Source organism: Rhinopithecus roxellana, chromosome 12, assembly GCF_007565055.1.
Source record: "Rhinopithecus roxellana isolate Shanxi Qingling chromosome 12, ASM756505v1, whole genome shotgun sequence".
Taxonomy (NCBI): Eukaryota; Metazoa; Chordata; class Mammalia; order Primates; family Cercopithecidae; genus Rhinopithecus; species Rhinopithecus roxellana.
This window is the reverse complement of record NC_044560.1, coordinates 119,329,992-119,347,590: the sequence shown is the minus strand read 5'-3', so window position 1 is coordinate 119,347,590 and position 17,599 is coordinate 119,329,992. Positions and strand designations below refer to the sequence as shown.

The following is a 17,599-nucleotide window of genomic DNA, read 5'->3' as shown; positions in this document are numbered from 1 at the left end:
TGGTGTCGTGCGTAGAGACCCTGACAGTGCGTGTGGCATGGGTTGGTGGTGTGTGTAGAGACCCTCCTGGTACATGGCACGGGTTGGTGGTGTGTGTAGAGACCCTCCTGGTACGTGGCACGGGTTGGTGGTGTGTGTAGGGACCCTGACGGTGCGTGTGGCACGGGTTGGGAGTGTCATGTGGAGACCCTCAGGCACCTGCTGCCCTGTTTCTGATGTGATGGGTTAGTGTCTGCCAGGGGTGTGGGGACTCCAGTCCCTGTTTGGCACGAGCATCACACGTACACTGTCTTGTGCATACCTGACAGTAACACGTTCTCCATCTTGCCAGTGAGGAAGCTGAGGCGTGGAGGTGGGGTTGTTCACCGCGGGTCCAGCTGGGGAGTGGTGGGGCTGCGATGGGAGCCGGTGGTGGTTGTAGCCTTTGTGGGTCCTTGAGTCCTTCCTGCAGCTGTGTGAGGCCTTGGCTGGCCCCTGCAGTGGGGAGCAGCCACGCTAGCTCCAGGCCAGTTCTTGGTGTCCTGGGGTAGGCGCTGTGTGCCTTGTCCTGCCGGGCGCTGTACCTGCCACGCCGGGGTCTGCCGGCTGCCTCCCTGCAGGGCCCTCGGTGCAGCCTGCCACCCCATAAACTTGGTCCTTCCGTCTTATCCCTTCTAACAGGGACCCAGACATGGAGCTGCGGGAAGAAGCCTGGTCTCCGGGGCCGCTGGATTCTGAAGACCAGCAGATGGCGAGTCACGAGAACCCAGGTGAGCGGCCGAGTCCTTCCCGGCTGACCCCACTGCCTCCCACCTGACCCTGGCTTCCTTTGCCTTTGGGTGGGAGGAAACCCCCCTTTCCTATTCTCCCTTCCTGGGGCCCTGGGACTGCCCGACCCTGGCCTCCCCTCCCACCCTGGGCTCTGCACTCCTGGCTGTAGAGGGAGGGGCTGGTGTTGTGGCTTCAAGTTTCCTTTCTGCTGGACGATCTTGGGGACAATCCGGGGGCCACCTTCTCTGCCTGACTTCCTCTGCCCTTGCCCTTCCAGCCTGGGCAGCACCGCCGTCTATTGAGGGTGCCCCGTTGCTCTCCCCACAGCCCTGCCTCCACATCCTGGACCCTCTGCTGTGATTCCAGGCGGCCCTGTGACCCTCCCTGCAGAAACTCCTTAGACAGGGTGGCATAGGAGCTCAGGGAGCCCACAGGCTGACGCTGACTTTTCAGGGAAAGCTGTCAGTTTGGGTTTTTATGTGAAATCCTTCACTCTTTGGACATTGACAACGTATTTTGTTTGTTTAATAAAGCATTATTGGGGTTGAGCAAAACTCATTTGTGGGCTACGCGGAGCCTGGGTTTGGTTGCTGAGGCCCCATGGTGACCCCACAGTGGCCCCTGACACCTCACGGCGTCCCTCCCCTCCTGGAGGCCGCGTGCCTGCCTCAGACCTGAGGAATAAGGTGCGGCGGCTTCTCTCATTGCTGTGTCTGCATGCCAGCCCCAGGTCCCAGGCCCACGCTGGCCCTACGCTGGCCCTACGCTGGCCCAGGCTCAGCAGACCTTTTCTGCAGAGGGTAGGAGAGGAAATACTATGCATCTTGCAGGCTGCAGGCCTCACAGATACCACACAGCCACAGTCCACACGGGAATGCATGGGCACGCTGGCGAGGCTCGATGCAGAAAGGTGGCAGAGCTTGCCAGCCCAGACCAGCATAGCCGAGTCGTCCCAGAGAAAGACCGGGGTGAAGTTTGGGATCGATGTTGTAAAGCACCTCAGCCCTTTTTTCAGTGATTTCTGAGATCCGTGGATGGAGTATGAGCAGGAGCTCCCTCTGCGTGGGGCTGTGGCAGCCCTGGTCCTGGGGGAGAAACTGGGATGGGGGTTTTGAGTGCATTGGCAGGAGCGCATGCCCTGGGGGGCGCACACCCCGGCCCCAGGCTGCCCCGCGCCTCAGTGGGTGAGCACCGTCCTGTGCCTCAGCAGGTGGGCGCCGTCCTGCACCGCCACAGCCCTCGAGGCCTGCCCCTGCCTTCTCCCTCGCATACGCCCTGGGCCTTTGAACCTTTTTGAAAATGCTGTGGAAATCTCGAGTGTGTGGACGTAGTGTGATGAGTCCCTCTTCCTGTGCCAGCGATTCGCGGCACTGCCAGTCCCTTTCTGCCTACTGTGACTCTTTTTCCACAGTGTCGTAGAGAATGTATCCATCATGTCATTGTGTCTGTAAATTCTCCAACATGTAAGGACTTCTAAAAAAAAAAGACCCTACAGGAAGCTGATCTCACCTAACAGCATGTCATTTTTTAGGAACGTCGTCTAATCTAGCCCCTAGTCCTTGTTAAAATAGCCTGTGGTCTCCAGAATGCTTGTCTTTGAGTAAGTTCATCTTTAATTTTACAAGTCACTTGTAAACTCCCTCTCTTTGTAGAAAGTAGGTCTCAGGTCCCCTTGTCCAGCCCACTGCCCCGCTCCCTGCCGGCCCTGCGTCTGTGGGAGTGCTGTTCCCCACTGGGCAGCTGGCTCCGGGGAGGGCCTGCGCCTGGTGCCGTCTCTGGAGCATCACCCCCGTGTGACACCCTCGCTCCTCGAGGATGGGCTGCGCATGCTCCCAAGCTGCTCTGGCGTCCGGGTAACTCCCGTGTGGGGTCCCGCCTACATGTGTCCCTCCTACGATGTGACAGTGACAGACATTGTGGGGGGGAATGGCCGGGGTTGGCCTGGCCACAGTGTATGTGGGCCCTTTTTCTCTGGCCTCTTGCTGAGGGATGTGGGGGCCCATGGGGCAGGCCTCTGGAGAGGAGTGTGCCCTGGAGAGGCAGGGGAGCATGCCCAGCGGGCAGAGAGAAGAACCAGCAGGGCTGCCAGCCCACCTGGCCCCAACCTCTTCTGCGGAATTAGTGTCCAGGCCCTCAGCCTACCTTGTGGGGTCCTCAGACAGGGAGGAGGCAACCGGCGCAACTTTCACTGTCTTGCATGTGAGGAGTGGCCTAGGGAAGGTTGAGAAGGAGGCAGAGAGAACCAGCAGCAGGAGGCGTCCAGCATGGTTGCCCCACGCCAACCCCAACCCTGCAGTGCTGGGGTGTGGGGCAGGGCGTCCGTGTCCTTGTGCCGGAGACGGGAGATGCTGGTTGGAGTGCCAAAGAGGGGGTTGCCACCCGAGCCGGGCTGCAGGCCTTGGGGTAGACGCCGTGTGGACCCTTCCTCAGCTCCTGATTTCCGTGTGTCCTGGCACCTGCTCTGGGAATACATCCCGAGTGTGGTCGCTTCTCAGCACTGTGACCCCAGCCCTGTGGTCTTACACACAGTCACAGCGCTGGCCTTCCCGCGACCTCTGTCCCTACCCTTGTCCCCTCCTGAGCCTCTTGGGGAGGAGGCGAGATCCTGGTGCCATGCCCAGAACCCTGTGAAGGTGTCCTGGCTTGATGGGACTGAGAACCCGCCGCCTGCCCAGCCCTGCAGCCCTGCATGCCATCACCCCGTCCCCCTCCCAGCTGGTCTCGGCCCCCAGCCCGCGTGGCCCTGCTACAGTTTTCTTCCGCAGAGGGTGTTGTGTGACTCGCACTTTCTTTTTTTTCTTTTTGAGACAATCTTGCTCTGTCACCCAGGCTGGAGTGTAGTGGTGTGATCTCGGCTCACTGCAACCTCCACCTCTTTGGTTCAAGTGATTCGCCTGCCTCAGCCTCCCGAGTAGCTGGGATTATAGGCACCCGCCACCACGCCTGCCTAATTTTTGTATTTTTAGTAGAGACAGGGTTTCACCGTGTTGCCCAGGCTGGTCTCGAACTCCTGACCTTAGTCTGCCTGCCTCGGCCTCCCAGTGCTGGGATTACAGACGTGAGCCACTGCGCCCGGCATGACTCCCCTTTTCTGTCCCCTTCCACCAGCTCTCTGCTCCATGAGATGCTGTCTTAGCAGAAGTGTCCCCGTCCCCCCCCCCCCCCCCCCCCGCGTGTGCCTGTCCTTCAGCTTCCTGGAGATCACTCCCTGGGGGTGCGCAGGCCGCTCAGGGTGCAGACTGTTTAACGAGAGGGTCCTGCCTCGGGGGCCAGGCAAGGCTTCGTTCACGGAGGAAGGGGCTTTGGGCTGCACTGCAGGGGATGTGGTAGTGTGGCTCGAGAGCCCTGGGAAGCCACTGGGCAGTGGAGATGCTCTCAGCTGCTGTTAACAGGGAACCCAGACAGCACTGGCCCTAGCCCAGAAGGACTCGATATGTTCTCCGGCAGCCGGCCTGCAGGCCCGACAGCTCCAGGGCGGCCTCTCTCCTGAGAGCCGCTTATCTCTGGGCTCAGGGCCCCAGGCCCCTCACTGTGATATCCTGGCCACACCAAGGCAGTGCCTCAACCCCAGGCGGTGGGTCCCCAGGAAGCTCCTGCGGTGTCCTGCCGTGCCTCTTCTCTCTGGCACCCCCATTATCACCCAGGCTCCATCACCCTGCAGCTGTATCACCAGGCAGCATCACCCTGCAGCATGGGGTTGCCTGTCCTTGGGCCTCTCCTTCTGAGGAGGGTGAGAGGAGAGTGGGTTCTGAGTCCCCCCGACCCAGAGGAATCCCAGGCAGCCCACACTTGCGACCTTCTTGTGAGAGGGAAAGGAATTGGACTGTGGGTAGCCCCCGGACGTGTGCCCTGTTCAGAGAAGGTGTCCCTGTGGAGGCTTGGGTGGCTGGAAAGCTTTCTGTGGCTGCTGTGGGGAGAGCGGCATGCCTGGAACCCCTGGCACGTGTCCCTTCCATGGAGCTGTTTGGGCCCCGGGCTCCTTCCCCCAGGCCCATGGCTTTGCCTCAGTGTCCCTGGAGACCTGGGTCAGGGGACGGGGCCTCGGGTGCTCCCTGGGGGTGCTCTTGCTGGGCTAGCACGCTGGGCTTCAGCATGAGGTTGTCTCAACGGAAGTCTCCACGCTCCTTCTCCCCCAAACCTCCCGAAATTCCAGAGGTTTGAACCTCCCTGCCCCATCTCTTACTGGAGGTCACTGCAGTAGGGTTGCCCCTGCTGATGACCGGAAGGCCCCTGACAGGCAAGGCACGGCAGGGTGCTGTGTGTCCCCTGGGCCAGGTGGCTTTGTCCCCGGGGACTCGGCTTCCTCTGTGTTAGTAAACTGGCTCTGCAGTGGCTTTGCAGTCGAGGCCGGGAGTAGTTTATCCCTCGCCCCGTGCCTGCATGCAGGAACCCAGCCAGATAAAAAGAAACATACGAATTTACAGGGGACCGTAATGAAAGTTCCGCAGGACAGTTCTTCCTGTGCTAGCAGCACGTGCGGCGTTTCCTCCTCCTGCCTCCATTCTGTTTCATTTACATGCTGGCCGCCGTCCACGCAGTCCATCCGCCTGCCTGCTGGGCTGAGGCCCGCAGTGGAGACGCGAGGCGTGGCCTGTGGTGGGTGCGACGTGCACGACACGGCGTTTGCCACGTGCGGCGTGGTGAAGAACTGCATGTGAGATTGGAAAGAGCCACAAAGCCAGTGTTCTTTCTGGTTAGATAGATTGACCGGGGGCATTTTTGAAACCTTAGAAATTTTGTGATTTTTTTCTGTATTTGGATATTTCTGGGTGTGTGTTCCGATCCTCTGAGCTAATACTGTTAGGAATAATGGCTAGTGCTTCATAATCGCGTCCTGTGTGCCCGCAGTCAGCGCAGCCCCCTTAGGTGGTTATCTTGTTGAATTTGCACAAAACCCCAGGAGGTCTGGGTGCTGGGGAAAGAGGGGCCGAGACACCTGCCTGGGCCGTGGAGCTGGGGGCTGGTGGGTGGCGTGCAGCCTCCTGCAGGCTGAGGCCGGGGTCTCCTGAAGCTCTCAGGAGGGTGAGCCCCATGGCTCTAGGCTGAGCGGCACTTTCCAACCTGCCTCCTGGGGCCTTTTCCCCTGATGACCCTCGATTGAGTTCCTGATGTTGAGTGGGTGAGGAGTGTGGGACCGAGCAGCGACAGCTCAGGCAGCCTCAGAGCTGGTCAGATAACAAAATAGACATTCTGCTTCTGAGGTGGGAGCAGTGCCAGCAGGAAAGTTTCAGCCGGTGTCTGGGAGCTGGGGTTCTGGCTGCCCTCGGGTGAGCACGGGCTCCATGTTTCAGCGCACCCTCTTTTTTCTTTTCATTTTATTTTTATTTATTTATTTATTTTTTGAGACAGAGTCTCACTCTATCACCCAGGCTGGAGTGCAGTGGCACGATCTAGGCTCACTGCAACTTCTGTCTCCCGGGTTCAAGTGATTCTCCTGCCTCAGCCTCCTGAGTAGCTGGGATTACAGGCACCTGCCAACATGCCCGGCTAATTTTTATATTTTTAGTAGAAACGGGGTTTCACCATGTTGGTCAGGCTGGTCTTAAATTCTTGACCTCGTGATCTGCCCACCTTGGCCTCCCAAAGTGTTGGGATTACAGGCATGAGCCATCGCGCCCAGCCTATCTCTTTCTATTTTTTGGAGACAGGTTCTCACTCTGTCGCCGAGGCTGGAGTGCAGTGGTGCCATCTCGGCTCACTGCAGCCTTGATGCTCTGGGCTCAGGCTGTCCTCCCACCTCAGTGTCCTACGTAGCTGGGGACTCCAGGCACACACCACCCCACCCAGCTAGTTTTTTTTTTTTTTTTTTTTTTAAGAGACGGGGTCTCACTATGTTGCCCAGGCTGGTCTCAATTTCCTGGGCTCAAGTTAACCGCCTGCTTTGGCCTCCTGAGTAGTTGGGACTACAGGTGTGAGCCACCATGCCCGGCCAGATGACAGTTCTGAGTCTTGGGTGATGGCAGAGCAGCCGCAGCGTGGCCCTTGAGTCTCCTGTATCCCTGCATGAAAACACAGCAACCAGGTAGCAAAACTCAAGTCCCCTGGACCACAGTTGCAAAGTTACTAGGTCCTAAGGTACCCCCATGAGTTCCAAAATACAGTAAGATGGCGATAAACTTACCATCGAGGCCTCTGTGGTGTTAGCATCTGACTGGGAGGAGGGAAGCACAGGAGAGCCACAGACGGCCTCCAGGTATTCACTGCAAAGGTGGGCAGGGGAGTCAGGGTCACTTTAGGACCAGCTGCTGAAGTAGGAACTGTTTTGTCCAAACCAGGGTAGTGGGGAGAGGGGCTGGTGGGAAGGCCCAAAAGGGGCTGGGGCAGCGCAGGTCCTGCAGCTCTCGAAGCAACCAGGTGAAGTGCTGTGCAGGGCAGAACCTCATGTGGGGAATCAGAATCGAGCAGGGCCCCCTTCCTTGGCAACAGAGGAAGGCAGGAGAAGGTGCTGATGACAGCGGGGACAGCGGCTGTAGCATGTGCCTCTGTGCAGGTTGGTTGATGCGTTTTTTTACCTGCTGCGTGAGAACCTCTGAGAAGTTAGAACAGCTACCCTGAACCGAGCCTCCTCCCAGAAATTCAAGGAAACTTACACATAAAAAATGAGCAACAGAAAAAAATACTGAGTTCAGCCTTCCCAAAAGTGATTATAATAACAAAGAAAAGGAGCAGGATAGCATTTCTACAGACAGGCAGGCCAGAAGTGCATCCCAACAGGATCAAGATCATTTAGTACAGGGTCCCCAGTCCCTGGTACCAGTACTGCTCCGTGGCCAGTTAGGAGCCAGACCACACTTGGGGAGGTGAGTGGAGCATGAGCAAGCATTACTGCCTGAACTCCACCTCCTGCCAGGTCAGCGGCGGCATGAGATTCTCACAGGAGCGGGAACTGCACTTGTGAGGGGTCTAGCTTGTGTGCTTCTTACAAGAATCTTATTTTTTGAGACGGAGTCTTGCTCTGTCACTCAGGCTGGAGTGTGATGGTGTGATCTCTGCTCACTGCAACCTCCACCTCCTGGGTTCAAGTGATTCTCCTTCCTTAACCTTGCAAGTAGTTGGGATTACAGGCACACAACACCACATTCAGCTAATTTTTGTATTTTTTTAAGTTAAGATGCAGTTTCACCACATTGGCCAGGCTGGTCTCGAACTCCTGACCTCAGGTCATCTGCCTGCCTTGGCCTCCCAAAGTGCTGGGATTATAGGTGTGAGCCACCAAGCCTGGTCCCTTATGAGAATCTAATGCCTGGTGATCTGAAGTGGAACAGTTTCATCCCCGAACCATCTGCCACTACCTCCCCACCCTGTCCGTGGAAAAATTGTCTTCCACAAAACTGGTCCCTGGTGCCAAAAAGGTTGGGGGCCGCTGATTTTGAACGAGCTGAGACAGTGCAACATGTGAAAGAACAACATAATCGCAAACTCAGAAACGAGGGGGCAGCCTCGGCAAAGATTTGGAAATAAGAACAAAAACCTTTCAAAATGAAGACTAATGTAGAAGGAACTCAAGAATAAAAACATCGTTCCTTAAGAAAATTGAAGGGAAAAAGGAGGATCATTTTAAAATGAGAAAAAAAAAAAAAAAAGGCTGGGCATGGTGGCTCACGCTTGTAATCCCAGCACTTTGGGAGGCCAGGGCTGGTGGATCACTTGAGGCCAGGAGTTTGAGACCAGCCTGGCTAACATGGAGAAACCCTGTCTCTACTAAAAGCACACACACACAAAATTAGCCAGCTGTTGTGGCTCATGCCTGTAATCTCAGCACTTTGGGAGGCCAAGGCGAGTGGATCACTTGAGGGCGGGAGTTCAAGACCAGCCTGGTCAACGTGAAGAAACCTTGCCGCTACTGAAAATGCAAAAAAAAAAAAAAAAAAAACCGGGCATGATGGCTCACGTCTGGAATCCCAGCTACTACTCAGGAGGCTGAGGCATGAGAATCACTTGAACCTGGGAGGCGGAGGTTGCAGTGAGCCGAGATCATGTCACTGCACTCCAGCCTGGGTGACAAAGTGAGACTCCACCTCAAAATAAATAAAATGAAAAAACATTACAACAAAGTAAAGGAAGCAAGTTAGGAAAAAAAATCCAACATATGGATAGGCAGAGTCCCTGAAGAAGAGACCCAAAGCAAAAGAACAGAGTGGATAGTCAAAACTCAAACACCCCTGAACGCATGGAAGCTGCACATTGAGAGAGCAAATCACAGTTGGTTGCGTTAGAATCGCTGGACTCTAAAGGGAGTCACCGATCCTTCCTGGCAGAAAGTGTGGATGACTTGGAAAGTCAACACGACTATGCTCGGACTTAGCACTTTATGCCAGGAGAAAATGGCATTATGACTCACGGAAAAGGGACCTCAGATGGGAAGGGCACAGACAGGCTACCCAGCAAGAGCCCGATGAACCCCATTCCTCTGTGCCCTTCCTGAGGAACGTAAAAGAGAATGAGCCTCAGACAACTGACCAGAGAGAGGAGGGATGGGAGGAGGGTGTGAACAGGTCAGTCTCAGCACCGAACACGTCTCAGTCGGCCAAGATCTGCACCTGACGGAGGGGATGCAGCGGAGAAAACAGAGGGGAAGGAGGACGGTTCGTGCAGCACAGTCCAGGAGCCGTGCCTGGCAGTGGTAGCAGTAGCATTTTTTTTTTTTTTTTTTTTTTTTTTTTTTGAGACGGAGTCTTGCTCTGCCACCCAGGCTGGAGTGCAGTGGCCGGATCTCAGCTCACTGCAAGCTCCGCCTCCCGGGTTTACGCCATTCTCCTGCCTCAGCCTCCCGAGTAGCTGGGACTACAGGCGCTCGCCTCGTCGCCCGGCTAGTTTTTGTATTTTTAAGTAGAGACAGGGTTTCACCGTATTAGCCAGGATGGTCTCGATCTCCTGACCTCGTGATCCGCCCTTCTCGGCCTCCCAAAGTGCTGGGATTACAGGCTTGAGCCACCGCGCCCGGCCCAGCAGTAGCATTGTTACCCTGAGATCGCGTGTGCACCCACCAAGAGGGTCACAATGTGGGGTATCCCACTTCCGCCATCTTCTGCGCCTATGGAATATTCCACTTCCGCCATCCCCTGTGTGTATGGGCTATCCCACTTCCGCCATCCCCTATGTCTATGGAATATCCCACTTCCGCCATCCCGTGTCTGTGGAATATCCCACTTCCGCCATCTCCTGTGTCTGTGGAATATCCCACTTCCGCCACCCCGTGTCTATGGGGTATCCCAGTTCTACCATCCCGTGTTTATGGGGATCCCACTTCCGCCACCCCCTGTGTCTATGGGGTATCCCAGTTGCGTCATTGCGTGTCTATAGGATATTCCAGCTCTGTCATCCCGTGTCTATGGAATGTCCCACTTCCGCTATCCCGTGTGTCTGTGGAATATCCCACTTCCGCCACCCCGTGTCTATGGGGTATCCCAGTTCCGCCATCTCCTGTGTCTATGGGGATCCCCCTTACGCCACCCCCTGTGTCTATGGGGTATCCCACTCCCGCCATCCCCTGGGTCTATGGAATATTCCACTTCCGTCATCCCCCAGTTCCAACATCCCCTGTGTCTATGGGGTATCCCACTCCCGCCATCCCCTGGGTCTATGGAATATTCCACTTCCGTCATCCCCCAGTTCCAACATCCCCTGTGTCTGTGGGATATTCCAGTTCTGTCATCCCCTATATGTCCTTGAGAACCAGGATTCTCCGTGGGGCAGAAGGGAGGTGCAGATGTCGCAAAGAAAAGGCTAAATGCTTTTAAACACCTTAGTCCTGAATTTTTATGGGAAGTATCAGCGTGAACTCAGGAATTTTATCTTAAAAAAAAAAAGAGCATTTCCAGATTTTGCTCCAGAAACATTTCCGGTGGAGAGAAACCTGGACTTCCTGGAGTAGTGGTGCTGCAGATGCGGCAGGAGGCGTAGGGTTAGAGCCTGGGGCGTAGGGGTTGGTCGCCCCCGCCCCCATGCCCTCGGGGCCTCAGCCGAGTTCTTCAGTTAGAGAAGGACAGCCATAGTGTTGGCCATGGATTAAATGTGGTAATCCACAGAGCACGTTTAGCCCAGGGCCAGGCGTCTGGGGACACTGCCCTCCCCAAAGGGTAACTGCTGCCACCATCGGAGTGGCCCCGGCCCCCATTGTTTCTTTCTTTTTTAATTGAATGAGAACCCTTGTGCTCCTCACTGTGCTCTTCTCTTTCTGGGAATTCGCTGAATCCCTTTAAAGATGGTGCTGGGAGGTGGAGAAAACTGTTAGCCTCATCGCTCCTGCGAGGGTGAGGCGTCGGCTTTGGCTTCGGTTTCGGCTTTGGTTTCGGCTTTGGCTTTGGCTGCGGCTGGCTGCGGCTGCGGCAAGCGGAGGGGCCCATCTTGGCCCATGCGTGGTGCAGACAGAAAGTCTTGTCAGAACCAGTCTGTGCCTGTGAAGCGCGGTTTCCTGGGCCTTACTGAGATGCAGCATGGGAATGTTTGCGCAGAGCCCAGGAATCTGCAAAATGTAAAAGAGCCCTGTTTTTTAAGTAATTAAACCCTGTCCAGTTAACAGTGCTTAACTCATACTTAGAAAAAGTAGTGCAGAGATGCCTGTAGAGAAGCCAAATCGCCTACGGCCTAAAGCGGAAAACAGCTTCCACCTCCTGCCCTCCCCCACTCCCAGTTTGCCTCTAGAGGAAGGAGCCCCTCCATGCACTCTTTAGGGATCTCCCTGGTTCTAGGTAAAGAGCTCACGCAATTGCTTTGCTAGTTGCAAATCTAATGGGAGTTGAGGACATGGCTTCCACATCCTCTCCCCCTCTCCGCGCACTGCACGCCCGCCCCAGTGCCCCATCTTAGCTGCCACTGTGTCACAAGTTTTGTGTTCAGAATTCATGTCGTCATGACTGTAAAGGCTGTTCATTGCTGAGTCACAGGGAGCATTGCTATACTTCCTTTCTTCACAACCTCGGAAACTAAGCAGTTATTTTAATTAAAGGGGTAGAAGCACTTGTAAGGTTCAGATAGTATGGCTCGGTTTATGGTGACAAGCAAATCTTTCCTATCCGTCCCTTTCTGTCCCCTTCAGTCACACCGCCTGGAGGCAGATAGCTTTGATGTTTGTTTTTAATTCTCTCTATAACTTAAAACATTTTTAAAATTATGTTGACAATGCAGTGGGCTCCATGCCATCTCTCCAAAAGGTTCCCCCCTTCCTGACTTCTGGAGTTTTTTCTTCTGCCGCAGGTGATTCAAGAGCCATATTCGAATACTCTGCCTTGGAATAGTGATTCTCACACTGGAGCTGGCATCAGAATCACCTGGAAGGCTTGCTGAAGCACAGGCCCTGGCCCAGGACTTTCTCATATAGTGGGTCTGGAGGGAGGCCTGAGCATAGCGTTTTTGTTTTGCTTTGTTTTTAGATGGAGTCTCTCTTTGTTGCCCAGGCTGGAGTGCAGTGGCGTGATCTCGGCTCACTGCAACCTCTGCCTCTCGGGTTCAAGCCATTCTCCTGCCTCAGCCTTCCTTTAGCTGGAACTAAAGGCATGTGCCACCACACCCGGCTAATTTTTGTATTTTTAATAGAGACAGGGTTTCGCCATGTTGGCCAGTTTAGTCTTGAACTCCTGACCTAAAGTGATCTGCCCGCCTCGGCCTCCCAAAGTGGTGGGATTACAGGCGTGAGCCACTGCTCCCGGCCGTGCATAAATGTTTTTAATATGTGCTCTGTGGTGCAGATGCTACTGGTCGCAGGATCCCCCTTTGTGTAGCACTCCCTTAGCGTTTAGGGTGTGCTGCACGTGGGGTGGGAGATTTAGCGGTGGGCGGCTGCAGTTGTCAGTAGATGGCTGTTTGTTGGACCCAGACTACTAATGCGCTTCTGGGCATTGCCACTTTGCAATTGTGTAGCTGTGGGCCGTAACTCGACTCCCTAGTGCCTCAGTTTCTCCCTTGTAAAGGCTCAGTTTTGTGCTCCCACCTTATGAGGACCTGACGCTGAAGTGTGTAGCGCAGGGGGGCGTCATGGCCCTTCCTTGTGTGTTTGCCAGCGTGGCATCTGGGATGGTGTTTGGGCTCTGTGTGCTGGGCACCATGCCAGGTGTTGGGATAGAGACAGGAGCTTACAGTCTAGTAAGGTCAGGAGTGAGAATGTTGTAATTGTGATTCACGCTTTGAAAAAACCCTGTGGGGTGCACCTGGGGTGCTCACGGGGGTCAGAGATGCACCTGCTGAGGCCTTCCCACCTGATTCTGTTGCTCTGGACCAGGCCCCAAGGGAGAGCAAATGTAGAAGCTGCACACGGACCCTTCTCTGGAGTGAATGAGCTGGGGAGGAGGCAAGCCCATCCCTCCTGGGAGATCCCCCAGGGCAGGCCTGGTGCAGATGCGTGAAAGGCCTTGTTGGCTGCTGGAAGGGTGTCCTCAGTGTAAAGATGAGCAGGCAAAGCCCTGTGTGCCCGAATTGTCCTCACTGAGGAGATAGGAGCCCCCACACCCAGAGGCTGGCCAGAGCCTCTGTAATGGAGGCCACGTTGAGCCAGGTTTTACTTCCAGGTTGGGAGGTGGGGCTTTCATGCTCCTCTCCAATGCCATTACCTGTCTGCTTCCCCCTGTTTGCAGCCAGCATTGTCCTCCTGGAGCCCGAATGTGACACATCACTCCCTGGCAGGCACGTCTTCAGGGTGCCAAACCCACTCCCTGGCTCAGGTCCAGGTGTCCAGGGCTGCATGCAAGCCCTGTGGCCTCTCTGCCCAGTGGAGTCTTTGCCCGTGGGCCTTCCTCATCCTCTGTCCTCGGCATCGGGGCTGGTGTTTTGGGTTTCAGGGGTCCTTGCCTGGGAGCCTTCCGTGGATCCCGCCTCTCGCCCATGCTGCTTATGTGACTGGTTGTTTACAGATCAGACCTGCTGTGTTTGCGGTCATTGTTCTGGAGGTTGGGGGTAAACCGAGGGTCTTAACTCTCACAGAGCTGAGGTCTTAGCTGGGGAGACGGGTAATAAATAGTAACATGCAGGGAGTGATGCGCGCTCTAAGGACACCAGGGCAGGTCCGCGCCAGGGGGAGCCTGGAAAGGCTCCCTGGTGAGCGAGGCACTGGAGGCCAGCGTAGCAGCGGAGGCAGGAGTGGAGACCTTGCTTCTCTGACTCACATCCCCCTACCCTCTTGCCTTCCAGTGGACATCCTTATCATGGATGACGACGACGTCCCCAGCTGGCCTCCCACCAAGCTGTCCCCGCCCCAGTCTGCACCCACAGCCGGCCCCCCTCCCCGGCCGCGGCCGCCCGCCCCCTACATTTGCAACGAGTGTGGCAAGAGCTTTAGCCACTGGTCCAAGCTGACGCGGCACCAGCGCACGCACACCGGCGAGCGGCCCAACGCCTGTGCCGACTGCGGCAAGACCTTCTCGCAGAGCTCACACCTGGTGCAACACCGGCGCATCCACACGGGCGAGAAGCCCTACGCCTGCCTGGAGTGCGGCAAGCGCTTCAGCTGGAGCTCCAACCTCATGCAGCACCAGCGCATCCACACGGGCGAGAAGCCCTACACCTGCCCCGACTGCGGCCGCAGCTTCACGCAGAGCAAGAGCCTGGCCAAGCACCGGCGCTCGCACAGCGGCCTCAAGCCCTTCGTGTGCCCGCGCTGCGGCCGCGGCTTCAGCCAGCCTAAGAGCCTCGCGCGTCACCTGCGGCTGCACCCGGAGCTGTCGGGGCCCGGCGTGGCGGCCAAGGTGCTGGCGGCCAGCGTCCGGCGGGCCAAGGGGCCCGAAGAAGCGGTGGCGGCGGACGGCGAGATCGCCATCCCGGTGGGCGACGGCGAGGGCATCATCGTGGTGGGCGCGCCGGGCGAGGGGGCCGCGGCCGCGGCAGCCATGGCGGGAGCAGCGGCCAAGGCCGCGGGGCCCCGGTCGCGGCGCGCCCCGGCCCCCAAGCCGTACGTGTGTCTGGAGTGCGGGAAGGGTTTCGGGCACGGGGCCGGGCTCCTGGCGCACCAGCGGGCCCAGCACGGGGACGGGCTCGGGGCGGCGGGGGGCGAGGAGCCGGCCCACATCTGCGTGGAGTGCGGGGAGGGCTTCGTGCAGGGCGCCGCGCTCCGGAGACACAAGAAGATCCACGCCGTGGGCGCGCCCTCGGTCTGCAGCAGCTGCGGACAGAGCTACTACCGGGCCGGCGGGGAGGAGGAGGACGACGAGGAGGCCGCGGGTGGACGGTGCCCCGAGTGCCGCGCTGGGGAGGGCCGGTAGGGGAGGGGCCCGGGGGGGGGCGCAGGGCCCCTCGGGCTTGGCGGGAACGACGATGTGCAAGACCAAGAGACCCAGAGAGCAGCGGATGGGGTGCAATGGACCCCGCGCCGTCCACGTGGGGCACTGGGGGGCATTAGGGCCAGTTCAGTTCTCCGCCTCGAGACTCTGCACCCCCTCTCAGCCTGGCCCGCCCTTCCTAGGTTCTCGGCCTGCGAGCCGGAGCCAGAAATGGAGAGAACTGTAGAGGCCGAGCGGCTACCAGGCCTCAAGTGGAAGGCCGTTCTCCCTCCTCTGCCTCAGCTGTCCTGGGTGGGGGTGCTGCGAGGAGTGGAGAAACCAGGCCCTTTGCGTTTAGAGGGTCCCAGAGAGGGAAGGGAAATAGGGGCCCTTTTCTCTTTTTAGAATTTTCTTTTATTCAGCCCACTTTTTGACTACCCCCCACCCACCCCAATCCATTTTTTTTTCCCGCCTTCCGGGTCCCGTCCTTTCTTAGAGCTCCAGTCGTTCCTTCCCCTCCTGGATTCCGGGTAGCAGAGGCAGCCCCTGTGCCCAGCAAAGCCCCGCAGGAGGTGGGTGCCCGTTTGTCCTAAGCCTGGGCGTGGTGGAGGAAGGGGTGCTAGAACAATAAATGGCACTATCCAAATGTCCCCCTCTGCGTGGTTCTTGAGTCCGGGAGAACGGCAACAGGGGTAAACAGAGGCTTCCGCTGGGGCAGTAGCAGAGTGTCAGCTGCGCCCGCGGAGGGCCCTGGGCAGGGCGACCTGAGATCTCCTCACTGCGGTACGGGCGCTCACAGGGCCTGGGAGCCCCTTGTAGATGGGGCAGGGCCAACTGCGCAGGGCCAGGTCTGCCCACTGCAGTGGAAGGAGCCCCGCGGCCTCAGCTGCCCTCTCACCGGGGCAGCTGGCTTCCTCACTCCTATCGTGACTCTCCCCCTGCTGACCCCAAAAGTGGCTGGGGGAGAGGGCAGGGATGCCACAGTCCAGCTGAGGGCTTAGGGCAATTCAGACAGCGCAGCTGCCTGACGGACTTGGTCGCATAGAGCTGGCGCAGCAGCCCTGGCAGATGAGCGCTGTTGTTCATTATCAGAAGGGTGCTCTGCCATGGCGACTGGTTTCCGGACCCACAGCCCAGGTCCTGAGGACCCATATTCCTGGGGGCTTGGGAGGCCACAGGGAGGGGCCAAACGGGGTATTTTCAACCTGGTTGAAGGCCGCAATTACTCAGGAGCGGCAAGTAATTGGAGGCGGCAAGCTGCAGGCCTGGGGGTTTCCTAGTAGAGGGGGACTCGAAGGAGAAATTTGGATTTCCAGTTGGAGCTCTTGATCTGCCCTTTAACACCCTGATGTGCTTCAGCAGGGTTCTGGGGCCTCACCTGGAGGATGGGGGCTCAAACCAGGGCCACTGATGGTGTACAGATCCTGGAGGATTTGTTAGAGGACTAGGGAGGGGTCGTGGATGAGAAAAGCATGTTCTCAAGTGGCCCCTGCCTTGCTTAGGTAATTGGTATTGCATGTCAGTTTATTGTAAAATTTCAGGTCACTCAAAAGGAGGGGGTGAACCTTTGTGGTTCAGAGTGGGCCGGGTTAGCAAAGACTGAGGAAGCATTGCTCAGTACTCCTAGGGTCCTTCTGTGGAGCTCTGGCCTTGGGCACTTCTCGAGGCCTGGGAGGATGGGAGGTGCCCTGTCTAGTAGAATTGGCCTTAAGTCGGGCACACTGAGCCTTGGGTCAGCCGCCTCCTCTACCTGCCCCAGGATATGGTGGTAGGAGCTGACACCTAGAGCAAGAAAGATGCAGGGCCAGTTTCCACCCTGCCTCTTAAGGCTGTGTGACCCCGGGCAAGTGGACTAACCTCTCTGACCCTTGGCTTCCTTGCCCTGTGGAAAGAAGAGCTTGCCTGCCTTGCATGACTGTGTTTGTGGAGGGGGGATCCCCAAGCCACGTGTTACCTCACTAGAGCTGCCCTCCCAGGCGTGAGCAAAGATGCAGGGGCAAGGAGCCAGGCTCAAATTCCAGCTCTGCACTACTCATCCCCCTTTATAATACAGAACTCAGCGAGCTCACATGACCGCCATGACATCAGCCTGCACCGGACCCAGCGCTGGACCTGTGCTTTGGTGTCACACGTCGTCCGTCACCAATTCATGCACTCAGGTAGTCATCGCCCACCCCTCACTCACTCATTCCACAAATGTGTTCAGGGCAGCAGCTCCGCGCCCAGTGAGCGTGGCGTGGGTCTCAAGTTAAAGAAAGGAATGCGGGTTCTTGTGGCACTTGCCCTCAGCCCTGTAGCACACCTGCGTTGGAGCTGCTCACCCACGGCAAGGTGAGGCTGGGCAGCCGCTTCATGTCACAAATCCACCGTGGCAGTGACCGCAGAAGTTCCTTTGGCCCCCATTCCTCTCCTGCTCACTTTGGTGGAGGGCATGCGCAGACTCATTCACGCCCCTTACAGAGTCCAGTCCTCGCAAAGGCCCTGTGTGGTCGGCATCATTCCTCGGCTGCTGCTGCTGAAGCTGGTGTGAGAAGAGGAAGCAGTCTGCCCAGGCTACTGGTTTGTCAAGTGGTAGAACCTTAATCTAGATCTAAAGTCCTGACACCCATGCCCCCCACCCTGGCCCCCTGCTGAGTTGATGCTCCACTTAATCTTAGATGTTT

At 57.2% G+C, this 17,599-nt stretch overlaps 1 protein-coding gene across 2 annotated transcripts in view; it reads left to right on the top strand.

Annotated features, from left to right (window-relative positions):
• ZNF787 (zinc finger protein 787) overlaps window positions 1–15,586 on the top strand; it is a 33,727-nt gene extending 18,141 nt beyond the window's left edge. For both annotated transcript variants that reach the window (XM_030913186.1, XM_030913187.1), the window contains exons 2-3: window positions 661–749; window positions 13,873–15,586. In XM_030913186.1, the coding sequence (XP_030769046.1) occupies window positions 671–749; window positions 13,873–14,939 (1,146 nt within the window). In that variant the 5' untranslated portion in view covers window positions 661–670 and the 3' untranslated portion in view covers window positions 14,940–15,586. The remainder of the gene's footprint in view (window positions 1–660; window positions 750–13,872) is intronic.
• Window positions 15,587–17,599: the final 2,013 nt, after the last annotated feature.